Source organism: Idiotropiscis lumnitzeri, chromosome 4 (assembly GCF_059441095.1).
Source record: "Idiotropiscis lumnitzeri isolate Australia: NSW breed Sydney's pygmy pipehorse chromosome 4, RoL_Ilum_1.0, whole genome shotgun sequence".
NCBI lineage: Eukaryota > Metazoa > Chordata > Actinopteri > Syngnathiformes > Syngnathidae > Idiotropiscis > Idiotropiscis lumnitzeri.
The window spans coordinates 11,719,861-11,736,476 of NC_142394.1; the positions used below are offsets into that span (position 1 = coordinate 11,719,861).

The 16,616-nt window shown below is 42.0% G+C and overlaps 2 protein-coding genes across 41 annotated transcripts in view; both read right to left on the reverse strand.

Annotated features, from left to right (window-relative positions):
- The window catches only part of LOC148338123 (protocadherin gamma-A11-like), a 244,584-nt gene that overhangs the window by 67,191 nt on the left and 160,777 nt on the right, over positions 1-16,616 (reverse strand). Inside the window, exon 1 of one of the 40 annotated variants that reach the window (XM_088293012.1) lies at positions 11,415-13,955. The exons of 34 other annotated variants lie outside the window; for them this stretch is intronic. In XM_088293012.1, coding sequence (XP_088149138.1) covers positions 11,415-13,802 — 2,388 coding nt within the window. In that variant the 5' untranslated portion in view covers positions 13,803-13,955. Of the gene's footprint in view, positions 1-498; positions 3,065-4,325; positions 6,817-11,414; positions 13,956-16,616 lie in introns of those variants that run through there. 5 more of the 40 variants (XM_088293034.1, XM_088293010.1, XM_088293033.1 and 2 more) reach the window with 5 other exon arrangements.
- Positions 5,341-10,501, reverse strand: LOC148338129 (protocadherin beta-16-like). The gene is made up of 2 exons (XM_088293045.1): positions 7,927-10,501; positions 5,341-5,442 (listed from the first exon to the last, which is right to left on the reverse strand). The coding sequence occupies exons 1-2, from the start codon at positions 10,312-10,314 to the stop codon at positions 5,404-5,406; spliced, it is 2,427 nt and encodes an 808-aa protein (XP_088149171.1). The 5' UTR covers positions 10,315-10,501; the 3' UTR covers positions 5,341-5,403.

Genomic DNA, 16,616 nt, shown 5'->3' on the forward strand with positions numbered 1-16,616 from the left:
AATATTTTAATTCGTAAATGATTATTAAAATGTGTCATTATCAATAAAATTTAGTCAGAAAAATGTTGAAGCAAAGTATCGTTTAGTACACTAAACCGGCAAAGTACCAGGAATTCTAACGTCAAAATTACAGAAATTGTTTCGTGATTTTAGTATTCCTTTATTGTTCTTAGACTTGCTGTAAAGTGCAGTTGGATAAAATTGATATGATCAACTTTAAAATTAGTGGAAAAAATACATTAACAGTACTGTTGTTGGGGTGTGTATATCAAATGTGCATTTAATTTTTTTTTACAATATGAGACATAGTCAGTATTGTTAGGTGAAACGTAACAATACTTCTCTAGCGTCTCAATCATACACTTTGTATAAAGGTGTTGCATGGACGCTGATAAACAATTGCAATGTTGGTATACTATCGTGCAACCCATCCCTAAAAGTGAAAAATACAAAACGCAACTTTCTCTACACAAATGCAAATTAATTCATTTAACCAACCTCTAGAGGAGAGTCAGGTTCATCCAGGATATTCTTTTCCCTGTAAAGCTTCTGCATGGTCCCTGTAGAACTGGTGTCCATGACCAGCACGTTGTGACTTGCAGCTCTGTCCAATTTACAGTCACTTTTTCTGGAGTCAGTGGTCCTGCACACCTCGTAATTGTACACGTGCGGGAGAGTCCCCGTCCCCAAAGTATCCGAGTAACGTGGCGGATAATACGGAATGACAGGCAGGTTGGAGTGATACAGGACGCGAGACTGTCTCCACCTGTACACTTTGACTGATATGATAAGCAGCAAGCAGGTGATGAAGAGGAAGGAGACCACAGCCAGCGCCAAGACTAAGTAAAAAGTCAGCTTGTCATTGTACTCCTTGTCGTGCATGCTAAAGTCAGTGAACTCTGACAGCACTTGAGGGAAGCTGTCGGCCACCGCCACGTTAACAATGACTGTAGCTGAACGAGAGGGCTTCCCGTTGTCCTCCACGACAACAGTCAGTCTTTGTTTGACAGCATCTTTATCAGTCACTTGGCGGACAGTTCTTATTTCTCCATTGTGGAGGCCCACTTCAAACAGCGCCCGGTCTGTGGCTTTGTGCACTTTATAGGAGAGCCAGGCGTTCTGGCCAGAGTCCACATCCACCGCCACCACTTTAGTCACCAGATAGCCCACATCTGCAGAACGGGGCACCATTTCGGCCAGCAGCGAGCCGCCCGTCTGCACCGGGTACAGCACCTGAGGGCCGTTGTCGTTCTGGTCTTGGATCAGGATGCGAACGCTCACGTTGTTGCTGAGAGGAGGGGAGCCGCCATCCTGCGCTCTGACGCGGAAGTGGAACTCTTTCAGTTGCTCATAATCGAAAGAACGCACTGCATGGATGACTCCACTTTCTGCACTAACAGACACATATGAGGAGACTGGCACTCCGTTTACTGAGGAGTCCTCCAGGATGTATGAAAGACGAGCATTCTGGTTCCAGTCAGCATCACTGGCTTTCAGTGTGAATACAGAGAGACCTGGGATGTTGTTTTCTACAATGTAGGCCTCATATGAGCTCCTCTCAAAGACAGGCGCGTTGTCATTCACATCTGATATGAGTAAGGTGAGAGCGACGCTGCTGGAGAGGGAAGGCAAACCCTCATCAGAACATGTCACTGTGATATTATACTCACATGCTCTCTCTCTGTCTAAGTCACTGTCTGTCACTAAACTATAGAAATTATTAGTGGTCATTTTTATTGCAAATGGAATGTTTTCCCCTATAACGCAATTGACCTGTCCATTTGCATCAGAATCAGGGTCACTGACACTCATTAACGCTATCACGGTTGTGAAAGGGGCATCTTCTGGCACTGAGCCAGAGGATGAAATCACATTCACAACGGGACTGTTGTCATTTACATCAATTACATCAATAATTATTTTGCTGGAATCGGAGAGCCCCCCTTGATCAATAGCCTCTATGTCAATGTGATAATTTTTCTCTTTTTCATAATCAACTGGACCATTCAGGATGACGTCACCCTCTGTATTAATGTGAAATAGCTTCGACACAGTATCAATGCTATTCCCGATTACATACATCACATCTCCGTTTGCTCCCGTATCTGCGTCTGTAGCGCTCACTTTAGTAATGAGTGTCCCTACAGAGGAGTTCTCGGTGATGCTTGCTTTGTACACTGCCTTACTAAATACTGGCGCATTGTCATTTGCATCCAGGACAGTGACATGGATCTGCATTGTTCCTGTCAGCTGTGGTTCTCCTCCATCCTCGGCTGTCAGAACCAAAGAAACATGCTCTTGTTTTTCTCGGTCTAACGGCTTTTGTAAAACCATTTCAACCTTTTTGCTGCCATCTGACTGACTGTGCAGTTTAAGCGCAAAACTGTCACTCGGCTTCAGGGTGTATCGTTGAAGACCATTCAGTCCTATATCAGCATCAAACGCCTTTTCTAGCATGAATTTAGACCCCACAACAGCGGATTCACTTATTTCAAATTTTCTCTCGTCTTTTTGGAATACTGGCGCATTGTCATTAATGTCCATGATTTCCACCGTGATGGGGAATAATTCCAACGGATTTTCAAGTGTTATTTGGAAATGCAACGCACAGGGCGTCGTCTGCTTGCAGAGCAACTCGCGGTCTATTTTTTCTTTGATAAGGAGGATCCCTCGTTCCCTGTTCAGCTCGATAAACTGAGCGCTGTCTCCCGTGTAAATGCGCGCTTTGCCCGCCTTCAGCCTCTTGACGTCTAAGGCTAAATCCCGGGCGATGTTTCCGATTAAAGATCCTTTCCCCATTTCCTCCGGAATGGTATAAGAAACCTGCCCTATCACGGAGCCGAGGCAGAAGAACATAAACAGTACTTGCCGTCTCATTGTCCTATCTGATTCCCAGCTACACAAAAGACACGGACCTGTATTCCCTCTGAGTAACAGAGTCCATCGAATGTAGACCAAAAATGAGGCTGAAAAATGCTATTCAATCCAAATATTAAAATGTAGTTTAGATCCAGCATGAAATATCCGTCCACGATGCAGCGCTTCCACAACTGACTCGGTGTTTCATCACCGCACAGGGAGAAAATGTGACAAAAGGTTTAAAAAGACCAATTGAAAAACGTGAGGCAACAGCGTCCCACAGAGTTCAAACTGTGCAAGTGCAGCTCAACCAAATTGAATGAAACAATTACAACAGTAGTATACTATAGGGTAATTTCGAATGCATCCAAAGAGCTCAACATGTATGAAAAAAAATCAGAACAATTACACTCCAATGAACTTGATATGGTGAATAAATAATAGGACAATGATAGTATAATTTTGACAGATTTGGTCACGTGATATAAGAATTTTATCTCAGGCTACTGAAGATATTGCAGACAGGAAAACTATAAATACGCTGAAAGGAAAGAGTGGTTTTCCAACAGAGGCGCATTGGCCTCGTTGTCGCTGTCCATGGTGCTGGAGATTTTTAAGCTCCACTCAAACAGAAAAGCTCATTTGTATCCTGAAAAACACAAAACCTCAAGCAGACACCCTCATTCAACTGAGAGCTTAGACATCAGACTTAGCTAATCGAAGAAACGCTAAGGTAGTAATATAGAGCGTATACACATGCATAACAGGTATTATTTATGCAAATGAAAATAGCCAGGCAAGCATATGAAAAGGAAGATTGAAAGAGAGTGGATTTAAAGGCTTAAACGCATTCCTCTCCAAGGCGCTGACACTAGGCCAGATAGCTTAATCATAAAAGAACAAAGCATGGTGAAATCTGACTTCTACGTCACTCTTTGTTTTGGGATCAATGAATAAATATCAATCTGCATACCGAACATGAGTCAACACAAAGCAGTGGAAGAGAAGAGCGATGGCTATATTTTGGTGAATTGAGTCAGTTTCTGACTGGCAGTAAAACTCAAGTGGTTATAATAACCTTTAAACATTGAATTATGCTTCTAAGCTTCGAGCTTCACTGATAGAGAGAGGTACATTTACCTTGCTTAATGAAATAACGTGAGCATCTGTTTGTAGGGAAGCTATTTTAATATTTACATAAATCCGTAGTGGGACACAGACAACCCCAAATGAACATTGGGATGAAAACATTCTAAAAGAGTTTTAGATATCTTAAGCTATTGTTTTAAATCGTTTTGAGAATTTTTTTTATAAAAGCAGGCAGGTGGCACTATAGCATAAACAGTGTCATAAACAACTGAAGGATGTCTGATGGGTATATTGCAGTCATATAAAACAATGAATTTGTTTAAACAACAAATGTAAAAAATATATTGTTGAACTCAAATAAACCCAAAATGACCAACCTCAAGAGGAGAGTCAGGTTCATCAAGGATGTTCTTTTCCCTGTAAAGCTTCTGCATGGTCCCTGCAGAACTCTGATCCATGACCAGCACGTTGTGACTTGCAGCTCTGTCCAATTTACAGTCACTTTTTCGGGAGTCAGTGGTCCTGCACACCTCGTAATTGTACACATGCGGAAGAGTCCCCGTCCCCAAAGTATCCGAGTAACGTGGCGGATAATACGGAATGACAGGCAGGTTGGAGTGGTACAGGACGCGAGACTGTCTCCACCTGTACACTTTGACTGATATGATAAGCAGCAAGCAGGTGATGAAGAGGAAGGAGACCACAGCCAGCGCCAAGACTAAGTAAAAAGTCAGCTTGTCATTGTACTCCTTGTCGTGCATGCTAAAGTCAGTGAACTCTGACAGCACTTGAGGGAAGCTGTCGGCCACCGCCACGTTAACAATGACTGTAGCTGAACGAGAGGGCTGCCCGTTGTCCTCCACGACAACAGTCAGTCTTTGTTTGACAGCATCTTTATCAGTCACTTGGCGGACAGTTCTTATTTCTCCATTGTGGAGGCCCACTTCAAACAGCGCCCGGTCTGTGGCTTTGAGCACTTTATAGGAGAGCCAGGCGTTCTGGCCAGAGTCCACATCCACCGCCACCACTTTAGTCACCAGATAGCCCACATCTGCAGAACGTGGCACCATTTCGGCCAGCAGCGAGCCGCCCGTCTGCACCGGGTACAGCACCTGAGGGCCGTTGTCATTCTGGTCCAGGATCAGGATGCGAACGCTCACGTTGCTGCTGAGAGGAGGGGAGCCGCCATCCTGCGCTCTGACGCGGAAGTGGAACTCTTTGAGTTGCTCATAGTCAAAAGACCGCACTGCATGGATGACTCCACTTTCAGCACTAACGGACACATATGAGGAGACTGGCACTCCGTGAACCGAGGAGTCCTCCAGGATGTACGAAAGACGAGCATTCTGGTTCCAGTCATCATCACTGGCTTTTACAGTGAATATAGAGAGACCTGGTGTGTTGTTTTCTACAACAGAGGCCTCGTATGAGCTCCTCTCAAAGGCTGGCGCGTTGTCATTCACATCTGATATGTGTAAGGTGAGAGCGACGCTGCTGGAGAGGGAAGGCAAACCCTCATCAGAGCATGTAACTGTGATATTATATTCAGATGCCAATTCTCTATCCAAAGCCACGTCTGTTACTAAACTGTAAAATCCATTCATTGTGTTTTCTATTTTAAATGGAATGTCATGATTGATGTGACACTTCACCTCCCCATTGCTGCCAGAGTCAGGGTCACTCACACTTAACATCGTAACGACAGTATTCTCTGCAGAGTCCTCTGAAATTGAATCGGACTTGGAGAGTATTTTCATTTGAGGGCTGTTGTCATTTACATCAATGACATCAATCAAGATCTTACTTGAATCAGACAGTCCTCCATTATCTACAGCTTCAATATCCATTTGTAGTACTTTTGATTTCTCATAATCAATCTTACCAGTTAAAATAACAGACCCTGTATCACTATTAATTTGAAATAATTCAGATATGAGCGTGTTTTGGGATATTACATAAGATATTTTTCCATTTGGGCCACTGTCCTTGTCCGAAGCACTAACAGTTATTACACTGGTACCCTTGGGTGCATTTTCACTAATAGTTGCCTTGTATAAGGTTTTACTAAACACAGGGGCGTTATCATTTACATCTAACACATGAATAATAATCTGCATTGTTCCTGACCTGCGCGGTTGCCCGCCATCAAAAGCTGTTAATAACAAGGAAATTTTCTCATGCTGCTCTCGATCAAGAGCCTTCTGTAATATCATCTCCACCTTTTTAAGACCGTCCGCTTGATTTTCTAATTTCAGCTGGAAATTATTGGTCGGACTGAGAGAGTAACTTTGCAGACCATTTGCGCCAATATCAGCGTCGATGGCTTTCTCCAGCATAAATTTGGAGGCGACAATAGCTGATTCACTGATTTCAAAACGTTTGCTGATGGATTCAAAGGTGGGCGTATTGTCGTTTATATCTGTGATTTCAATAGTGATGCGAAACATTTCCATGGGATTTTCGAGAATCATTTGCAAATGCAACGCACAGAGCGTCATCTCACCGCACAGCGCCTCTCTGTCTATCCTCTCCTTCACAAGGAGGAGCCCTCTTTCTTTATCCAGCTCGATATAGTCCGCATTGTCCCCAGAATGAATGCGAGCTCGCCCGGATTTCAGCCTTCTCAGGTCCAAGCCCAAATCTTGCGCTACGTTAGACACCAACGAGCCTTTCTCCATTTCCTCTGGAATCGAGTAGCTGACTTGTCCGAACACAGAGGGGAAATACAGAATCAAGATGAACAACAGTAGGCCTCGTTGACGCGTCATTGTGCTAAATAATTATTCCACCGGTTAAAAAACGCTTTGTAATCCATATAATTCTAACTGGAAAAAAATGATCGAGAGAGACAAAAGCCGTCCACGTCCACGTTTAGCGAGCACTGGCTCCAAATGATCAGTTTATTGTCGAGAGCGTCATCGTGTAAAAGGGAGGGACTGACTGAACCCCTGTCGTAGACTGCCACACTCTGGCCACAAGCGGCCTTTTCTGTTCTGCACGCAACAACAAAGGTTTGCGCACATTAAGTGGAATGTTATCTTGAAATTATATAAATATCACAAACCGCCATGGGAATACTTCAAATAGTAGCCAGTATGTATTTTGTTTTTTTTTTCTGAAAAAGGTCGAGGTGGTTTTATGAGTCAAATCTATAAATACACGCCCAAAGAAATACGGTACCTTTCCTCATAAAAGATTCATCCAAAAATACATTGATACTTTAAAATTAGTTATAGTTATTTTTGGGGTAAACTAAGATGTAACAAAATTTCAGATTTTGCAGTAGCGATTAAATGTCAACTTAAATCATAATATTTGTATTGCCCTTTGTCTTTTTTGCATTGTCAAAGATTATAATTCAGGAATCCAACTAATTTAACACTACTCAAATTCTTCTTATTATTCTTATTCTTCTTATTATTATAATTATTATTACCATTAGCATTATCATTATTATTATGATTATTATTATGATTATTATTATGATTATTATTATGATTATTATTATTATTATTATCGTTATTATTTTTTATTACCATTATTATTATATTATTATTATTATTATCATAATTGCTATTATTGTTATCATCATTATCATTATTATTATTACTATTTTTTTTAACTATTTTTACTATTTTTACTATTATTATTAGTATTATTTTTATTATTATTATTATTATTATGCCCAAAGAAATTTGGGAAACGCTCCAGCACTCCCTTGAACATCGTGAGGAAAGGTGGTTATGATGATGGATGGATGAATGGATGGTATATTTTTATTGAATTAATTGTATTTTTTGCTGATTAGCAATGCATAAGCCTACAGCAAAATAATAGATTAGACATGTAACTTTCCTTTGCTTAGCTTTCACCAAGGTGATGAGTGGATTCTGGTGTGAAATTATATTTGTGGCACTAATCATTGACAAAGAAAAGGCATCATCTCTACACATATGGAAAATATCTTTGGAAACCAACCTCAAGAGGAGAGTCGGGTTCATCCAGGATGTTCTTTTTACTGCGTCTCATCTGTAAGGTCCCTGTAGAACTGGGGTCCATGACCAGCACGTTGTGACTAGCAGCTCTGTCCAATTTACAGTCACTTTTTCTGGAGTCAGTGGTCCTGCACACCTCGTAATTGTACACGTGCGGGAGGGTCCCCGTCCCCAAAGTATCCGAGTAACGTGGCGGATAATACGGAATGACAGGCAGGTTGGAGTGGTACAGGACGCGAGACTGTCTCCACCTGTACACTTTGACTGATATGATAAGCAGCAAGCAGGTGATGAAGAGGAAGGAGACCACAGCCAGCGCCAAGACTAAGTAAAAAGTCAGCTTGTCATTGTACTCCTTGTCGTGCATGCTAAAGTCAGTGAACTCTGACAGCACTTGAGGGAAGCTGTCGGCCACCGCCACGTTAACAATGACTGTCGCTGAACGAGAGGGCTGCCCGTTGTCCTCCACTACAACAGTCAGTCTTTGTTTGACAGCATCTTTATCAGTCACTTGGCGGACAGTTCTTATTTCTCCATTGTGGAGGCCCACTTCAAACAGCGCCCGGTCTGTGGCTTTGTGCACTTTATAGGAGAGCCAGGCGTTCTGGCCAGAGTCCACATCCACCGCCACAACTTTAGTCACCAGATAGCCCACATCTGCCGAACGAGGAACCATTTCGGCCAGCAGCGAGCCGCCCGTCTGCACCGGGTACAGCACCTGAGGGCCATTGTCGTTCTGGTCCTGGATCACAATGCGAACGCTCACATTGCTGCTGAGAGGAGGGGAGCCGCCATCTTGTGCTCTGACGCGGAAGTGGAAGTCTTTCAGTTGCTCATAATCGAAAGAACGCACTGCATGGATGACTCCACTTTCAGCACTAACGGACACATATGAGGAGACTGGCACTCCATTGACTGAAGAGTCATCCAGGATGTACGAAAGACGAGCATTCTGGTTCCAGTCATCATCACTGGCCTTTACAGTGAATATAGAGAGACCTGGGGTGTTGTTTTCTACAATGTAAGCTTCATATGAGCTCCTCTCAAAAACAGGCGCGTTGTCATTCACATCTGAGATGTGCAAGGTGAGAGTGACGCTGCTGGTGAGGGAGGGCACACCCTCATCCGAACACGTTACTGTGATGTTATATTCACGCGCCCTTTCTCTGTCCAAATCAATCTCTGTAACTAAAGTATAAAATCCATTTAAAGACGTTTGTATCTTAAATGGCGTAATATCATCTTTGAAACACTCAATTTTTCCATTATTTTCTGAATCTGGATCACTCACACTTAACATTGCAATCACTGTATTAGGAGGCGAATCTTCTAATATTATATCTGATTTAGAAACAACATTAATATGAGGACTGTTGTCATTCATATCAGTAACGTCAACAACCACCTTTGTAGAATCAGACAGACCTCCCTTGTCGACCACCTCCACATCCATTTGATAGGAAGTCGCCTTTTCATAATCAATGTCTCCGACCAGGGTAATCACACCAGTTTGCGGGTTAATCTTAAAAATATCCGACAGAAGGCGTTTGCTGGGAGATATCAGATATGATACTTCTCCATTTGCGCCGATGTCTTTATCAGATGCACTTACAGTCGTTACGCTGGTACCCTTGGGTGCATTTTCAAGTATTTTTGCTCTATATATACGTTTTTCAAAAATGGGTGCGTTATCATTCACATCTAACACATTAACAAATATTTGCATTGTACCCGACAGCTGCTGCTCGCCTCCATCAATAGCAGTTAATAAAAGCCTAATATAATCCTGCTTCTCTCGATCGAGAGGCTTCTGCAGCACCATTTCTACCTTTTTACTCCCATCAGCCTCATTCTCAAATTTTAATGCAAAGTTATCAGCGGGAGTGAGTATGTATTGTTGTAATCCATTTAAGCCTATGTCCAAATCGATTGCTTTCTCTAATATGAATTTGGATCCTATAACAGCCGACTCGCTAATTTCGAAACGTTTTTCCGCGTTGGCAAAGCTGGGCGTGTTGTCGTTTATGTCGGTAATCTCCACCGTCACGCGAAAAAGCTCCATTGGATTTTCCAGAATGATCTGGAAATGTAAAGCGCACGGCGAGGTCTCCCCACACAAAGCCTCCCTGTCTATCCGCTCATGGATAACGAGAACTCCTCTTTCTTTATTCATACCGACGTATTCGTCATTGCGGCCGGTGTACACCCGAGCCTTGCCAGATTTCAGCCTCTTGAGATCTAAGCCTAAATCGTGCGCTATGTTTCCAACTATAGAGCCTTTGGACATTTCCTCAGGGATGGAATAGCTGACCTGGCCAAGCACGGAGCGGAGGCACACAGCCGAGAGGAACAACAGTACTTGCCGTCTCATTGTTTTCTCCGCGTAGCTCGTTTTCCTTCAGCAATTAAAATCCAACAATCACGACTCCATTTGCAAACGTGCTTAGAAAAAAAAGCAGCGATCCACAGAATATTCAGAAAAATCCAGTTAAAGCATGAAACCTCACTGCTCGCGGCAGACACAACGACTAGTCTGTGCTATGCGCGGAAAGCAGGGACAAAGAAGAGAAGGAGAAAAATACCCAGAAAACATTAAATCTCAACACGCATGGCAACAGCGCCGCTTTGAGACGAAAATTACAAACTACAACAAAAAGTTAAAAAAGAGAAAAGAGAAACATGTCACCAAAACCTACAGTTAGAAATTAAATAACTAAAGTTAAAATATGAGAACTCAAGTAGAAGTAGAGGTAAAATATGAATATGATAAATATGCATTACAGAGCATATATTTATGATTAAATTCAGTGATTCGGTACTCAACAGATTAGATCAGATAACAGAATGAAATAACTGCAGTAAACGGAGCCATGACGCACTGCAGGTCACTTTTGCAACGCACCCGCTGTCCATGGTGCTGAAACTGCATGGTTGGGAGTTTGACAGTGGTATGTGAGGCCCAATATGAGAACAATGTCGCAGTATACCGGTAGAGAACAACAACTTGAAAATGCCCATTATTAATTTATGGATCACAGCTATCTGTCATTTGCAGATATTAGACACTAAACGAGGATGAGAGTCATACACGACTCTCATGGGAGTCATACACGACTCTCATGGGGCAGCACTAATAAGTATCACACACATATGGCGGATACCAAGTTGAATAAATTATGGTCTAAATTTCTTGGCTGCATTTTACTCCAAAACGACAATATTTTATCCCAGTAAACAAAGTAAAATTGGAGAGTCAAATATTCATCGGGAAATTCTCAGCATAAATCTTATGCTAAATTTGACACTGAATATTTTACTCTCCAATTTTACTCAGTTTATTGGGCCCAAATATACTCTTTTCAGAGTAAAATGTCCAATAAGAATTTGCTGTATAAAATTTTGGGTTTTAGTTATTACTTGCATTGTGAAAATCAATTTTTTGTTCAAGTCATATAAGCTCAAGACACCAACCTCGAGAGGAGAGTCAGGTTCATCCAGGATGTTCTTTTCCCTGCAAAGCTTCTGCATGGTCCCTGTAGAACTGGGGTCCATGACCAGCACGTTGTGACTTGCAGCTCTGTCCAATTTACAGTCACTTTTTCTGGACTCAGTGGTCCTGCACACCTCGTAATTGTACACATGCGGAAGAGTCCCCGTCCCCAAAGTATCAGAGTAACGTGGCGGATAATACGGAATGACAGGAAGATTGGAGTGGTACAGGACGCGAGACTGTCTCCACCTGTACACTTTGACTGATATGATAAGCAGCAAGCAGGTGATGAAGAGGAAGGAGACCACAGCCAGCGCCAAGACTAAGTAAAAAGTCAGCTTGTCATTGTACTCCTTGTCGTGCATGCTAAAGTCAGTGAACTCTGACAGCACTTGAGGGAAGCTGTCGGCCACCGCCACGTTAACAATGACTGTAGCTGAACGAGAGGGCTTCCCGTTGTCCTCCACGACAACAGTCAGTCTTTGTTTGACAGCATCTTTATCAGTCACTTGGCGGACAGTTCTTATTTCTCCGTTGTGGAGGCCCACTTCAAACAGCGCCCGGTCCGTGGCTTTGTGGACTTTATAGGAGAGCCAGGCGTTCTGGCCAGAGTCCACATCAACCGCCACAACTTTAGTCACCAGATAGCCCACATCTGCCGAACGAGGCACCATTTCGGCCAGCAGCGAGCCGCCCGTCTGCACCGGGTACAGCACCTGAGGGCCGTTGTCGTTCTGGTCTTGGATCAGGATGCGAACGCTCACGTTGCTACTGAGAGGAGGGGAGCCGCCATCTTGCGCTCTGACGCGAAAGTGGAACTCTTTGAGTTGCTCATAGTCAAAAGACCGCACTGCATGGATGACTCCACTTTCAGCACTAACGGACACATATGAGGAGACTGGCACTCCGTGAACTGATGAGTCCTGCAGGATGTAAGAAAGACGAGCATTCTGGTTCCAGTCGGCATCGCTCGCTTTCACTGTGAATATAGAGAGACCTGGTGTATTATTTTCAATAATATAGGCCTCATATGTGCCCCTCTCAAAAACAGGCGCATTGTCATTCACATCTAAGATGTGCAATGGGAGAGTGACACTGCTGGAGAGGGAGGGCATGCCCTCATCAGAGCATGTCACTGTGATGTTATATTCGCCTGACCTCTCCCGGTCCAAATCGCCGTCTGTCACTAAGCTAAAGAACTTTTTAGATGTACTTTTCATCAAAAATGGCACGTTTTCTTCAATAAAACATGCAACATGGCCATTTTCTGATGAGTCGGGATCTTGCACATTAAAGATCGTGACCACAGTTCCTGGTGTAGAATTCTCTGATATAGAACTGGTTTTGGACATGATATTTATAGAAGGAGGGTTATCATTTGTGTCGGTCACTTCCACAATAATTCTACATGAATCTGTTAGCCCGCCATCATCACTAGCTTGCACAAATATTTCATAGTGACGCACTCTTTCATAATCTAGGCTTCCAATTAAAGACACTACACCACTTTTTTCATCAATTTGAAAAATAACAGGGACGTCATCCACTCTGTTCGTTATCGAATAAGACACTTTCCCATTTGAGCCTTCATCTGCATCCACAGAGCTCACGGTGCACATAAAAGTGCCTTTTGGAGCAGTCTCCATCACAGTGACCCTGTATATCTCCTGCGTAAATACTGGCGCGTTGTCATTTGCGTCTAGCACCGTAATTTCTACACGCATTGTTCCTGTAAGCTGTGGATCACCGCCATCAGCCGCAGTGAGAACTAAAGAGAGATGTTCTTGAGCCTCTCTATCTAGAGTCTTTTGCAGAACCATTTCCACTCTCTTGCTCCCATCCTGCTGATTTTGTAATTTAAGATGAAAATTATCCGTAGGCTTTAACGAGTAGCCCTGCAATCCGTTCACACCGACGTCTAAATCCACAGCCCTGTCCAGCACGAATTTTGCTCCAATCAAAGCCATCTCGCTTATCTTAAACGTCATCTCATCCTTTTTAAAAGTAGGTGCATTGTCATTAATATCATTAATTTCGACAGTCACCGCGTAGAACTCAATGGGCTCTTCTAAAGTAATCTGCAGATGTAACGCGCAAGGCGTTGTTTGTCCGCATAGCGCCTCCCTGTCGATCCTTTCTTTAACCATGAGCAGCCCTCTGTCTCTGTGCAGCTCCATATAATCTCCGTTGCCCTCCGTGTAGATGCGAGCTTTGCCAGATTTCAGCCTTTTCACATGCACGCCCAAATCTTGCGCTATGTTTCCAACCAAAGAGCCTTTGCTCATTTCCTCGGGAATGGAATAGGTGACCTGCCCGAGCACCGAGCTGACAAAATACGCCCAAACGAACAATAGTACTTGCCGCTTCATTGTTCCATTCGATGTACAATGGTCCAAATTCGAGCAAATGTCGTTTAAAATCCTCTGATCCAAATAGAGAATAAAATACAAAAATATCTCCGTGTTGCCTGTGAGCAAAACGACTGGACGAGCTGATAAGCGCCCGTTCCTTCTTCTATTTGTGTGATGTCGATGTCGATCATTGTGTGCAGGGTATACAGATAAATGATCGGAGGAATTTCTGGTCAACAGCGTCCCTAAGAGTCCAAACACTTGTACTGCAGCATATCACACCCAGGTCTCGGACTACTGCAAAACAATGGGCGGCATATGTGCATTTAAAACCGTCCCCAAAGTTATCATCATAGAAGGGGAAAAAAAAATAAAAAAATATATATATGTATATATATATACATATATATATATATATTGTAGTTCATTTCATTTATTTGTTTGATTGTGTATCTGGCTATATGCTGATATACTGATAGCTCTAAAGGGAAAGTCTGTACTATAATACTATAAATCAGCTAAATGCCAAACAATCATCAACATTTTTACTCCATATTTGGAAAACAAATATGTCTACCCATCTACAAAAAATATATATATATTTTGCAAGGACATGAGAAAGGTTGGGGGCTTCTTGAGGGCTGATGATGAACAATAATGTATTTGAAAACATCTCCCACTGAATCACCTGCGCTGTCATTTCATAAATGCTAGGATTGCAAAAAGAAAAAAAATGACAGAGATGATTCATTTTCATAAAAGTTAGGCTATATCAGCACAGGTCAATAAAATCTCGTATATCATGGACATCTAGAAACATTTGCTGGTTAGTGAATACAAGATAACATCCGATCTTGAACATCAATAAAACAAAATAAAATCACGCTTTCCCCCATTTGGTATCAGTTCAATTTAACAGCAAGTCAAAAAAAGAAGCACTCGTTTTGCGACAGTAGAAAAGAAATGTCAGGAATGAAGAGAACAAATGCAGTTTACACCAGAGTTTCATTGTCTCATGGCAATAAAAAATTCTAACAAACTGGGTAATGTTAGGACGATGACTGAGACCAATAAGCATCACCCACCAGTCTCGGTGAATGATTGAATTTTCGCAACAAACGTCATTTCAGAAAAAGCCTGTTAAGTCACATTTAATTTATTTACCTTCTCTTCTAATAAGCTTTCTGTGGACAAGTATTAAGAATGAGCACTCATGCTACAACCTTCAGCAAGATTTGACCAATGTTCTTGTGATGTCCTTATCAAATAAACAAATTCCACTCTATTCTAAGTCTTTCATATGACTTGTGACTGATGTAGTGACAGGAGCAAGTAAAGAGACATAAATAAACTAGAAAAGGCCGACCACCTCCAGAACGTAAACGAAGAGTGATGCAAGCCCATAGGGCTGCCACTCATGATTATTTTGCTAGTCGACTAATCACCAACAGTATACGCGATTAGTCGACTAATCGGATCATATGTAAATCGCCCCATATTCACACCAGCAAGCAGCTACATGACATCTGTAACTTACAGCTAGAATTATTTAAGGTATGTACACATGCATAATAAAGACAATTAAGATGATAATATATCCAATTTGTATTACATGTTTATAAATGAGGGGAGTAACTGAAATTACAAGTGGAATTGTGGCCTTAACAATTTAACTGTAAACATTTAGTGCATTTTAAAATTGAACCAAAAACAATACACTACGCCGAGTTGCACTAATACTTGAAAACTATCTTTAAAATAATACTGTGACGGAGCAGCTCCGTCAATAAGGACGGTACAGCAAAAAAATAAATACTGGTAAACATATGTATCTCTTCTTGAGCACCAATCTTTTTTTTATGGAGAAGGGAGTGAAATCATATGCATAAAATTAGGTAAATGCACTGTGCTAAAGTAAAGTAAAATTAACACTTGTGTTGGTTGTTTCATTTTTTTTTTTATTTAACCTTTATCCAAAACGTTTCATTTTGTTCCTCTGGTATGAATAATTTGACCTACACAAAATGTGGTATGCACCTCGAATGGAAAAAAAACTTTAAAGATTTGGAGGAACATAATTTTTTACCACAGTAATTTAGTATAATCTAACTACCTCGGTAGGTTATGTCTTTCATTGTTATGTGTTGCCATTAAGGGCTTGTGGAAAATAGGTCATGTTGCTTTACTATATGAGTACTGAGATTTCCGATTTCAGAAATGCTGTGGTCGTGACTCACGAGTGACCAGGAGGAAGCACATGTGCTCATGCTGTTCTATATCTACGGTGGCTATGCAGAAATCGTTTTTTGGGGGTTAATAAATGTAAGTTTGTTGACTAATGCCACCATAATCCACAGTGGACACAATATGGTCGGGTAGCACAACAGGACATCCGTGTGACATTCCATTAGACACACATGGTAGCCTGTATATGTGCTAACTACAGCTAGCTTACAGAAACAACTGTCCCTGTCCAGAATGAAATCCGGCATCAGCCGCAATGTGCTTCCTTTTTAGATGTTCGTTTATCACTGCTGTGCTGCTATGAAACGCAGGTTTACATTGTATTTAGTCATTTTGTGAAATAAGGCCGGACTTTCAGACTCTGTTGCAAACGCTAACATGGACCTCACTCAATTACCCATAATGCTTCTGTTTTACATTAAGGATGACCTGGATTAGCACGACTACGCATGTGCGTTGCAGACCGGACATAGAGCCGGCAGGAGAAGGGTGCGGAAGGCAAGGTATTTTCGAGAGAAAACCAGCGCCAAATAATTTAAAAAACTACGCGTTGACTATTCAAATTAATTGTCGACGATTTCGATCGTT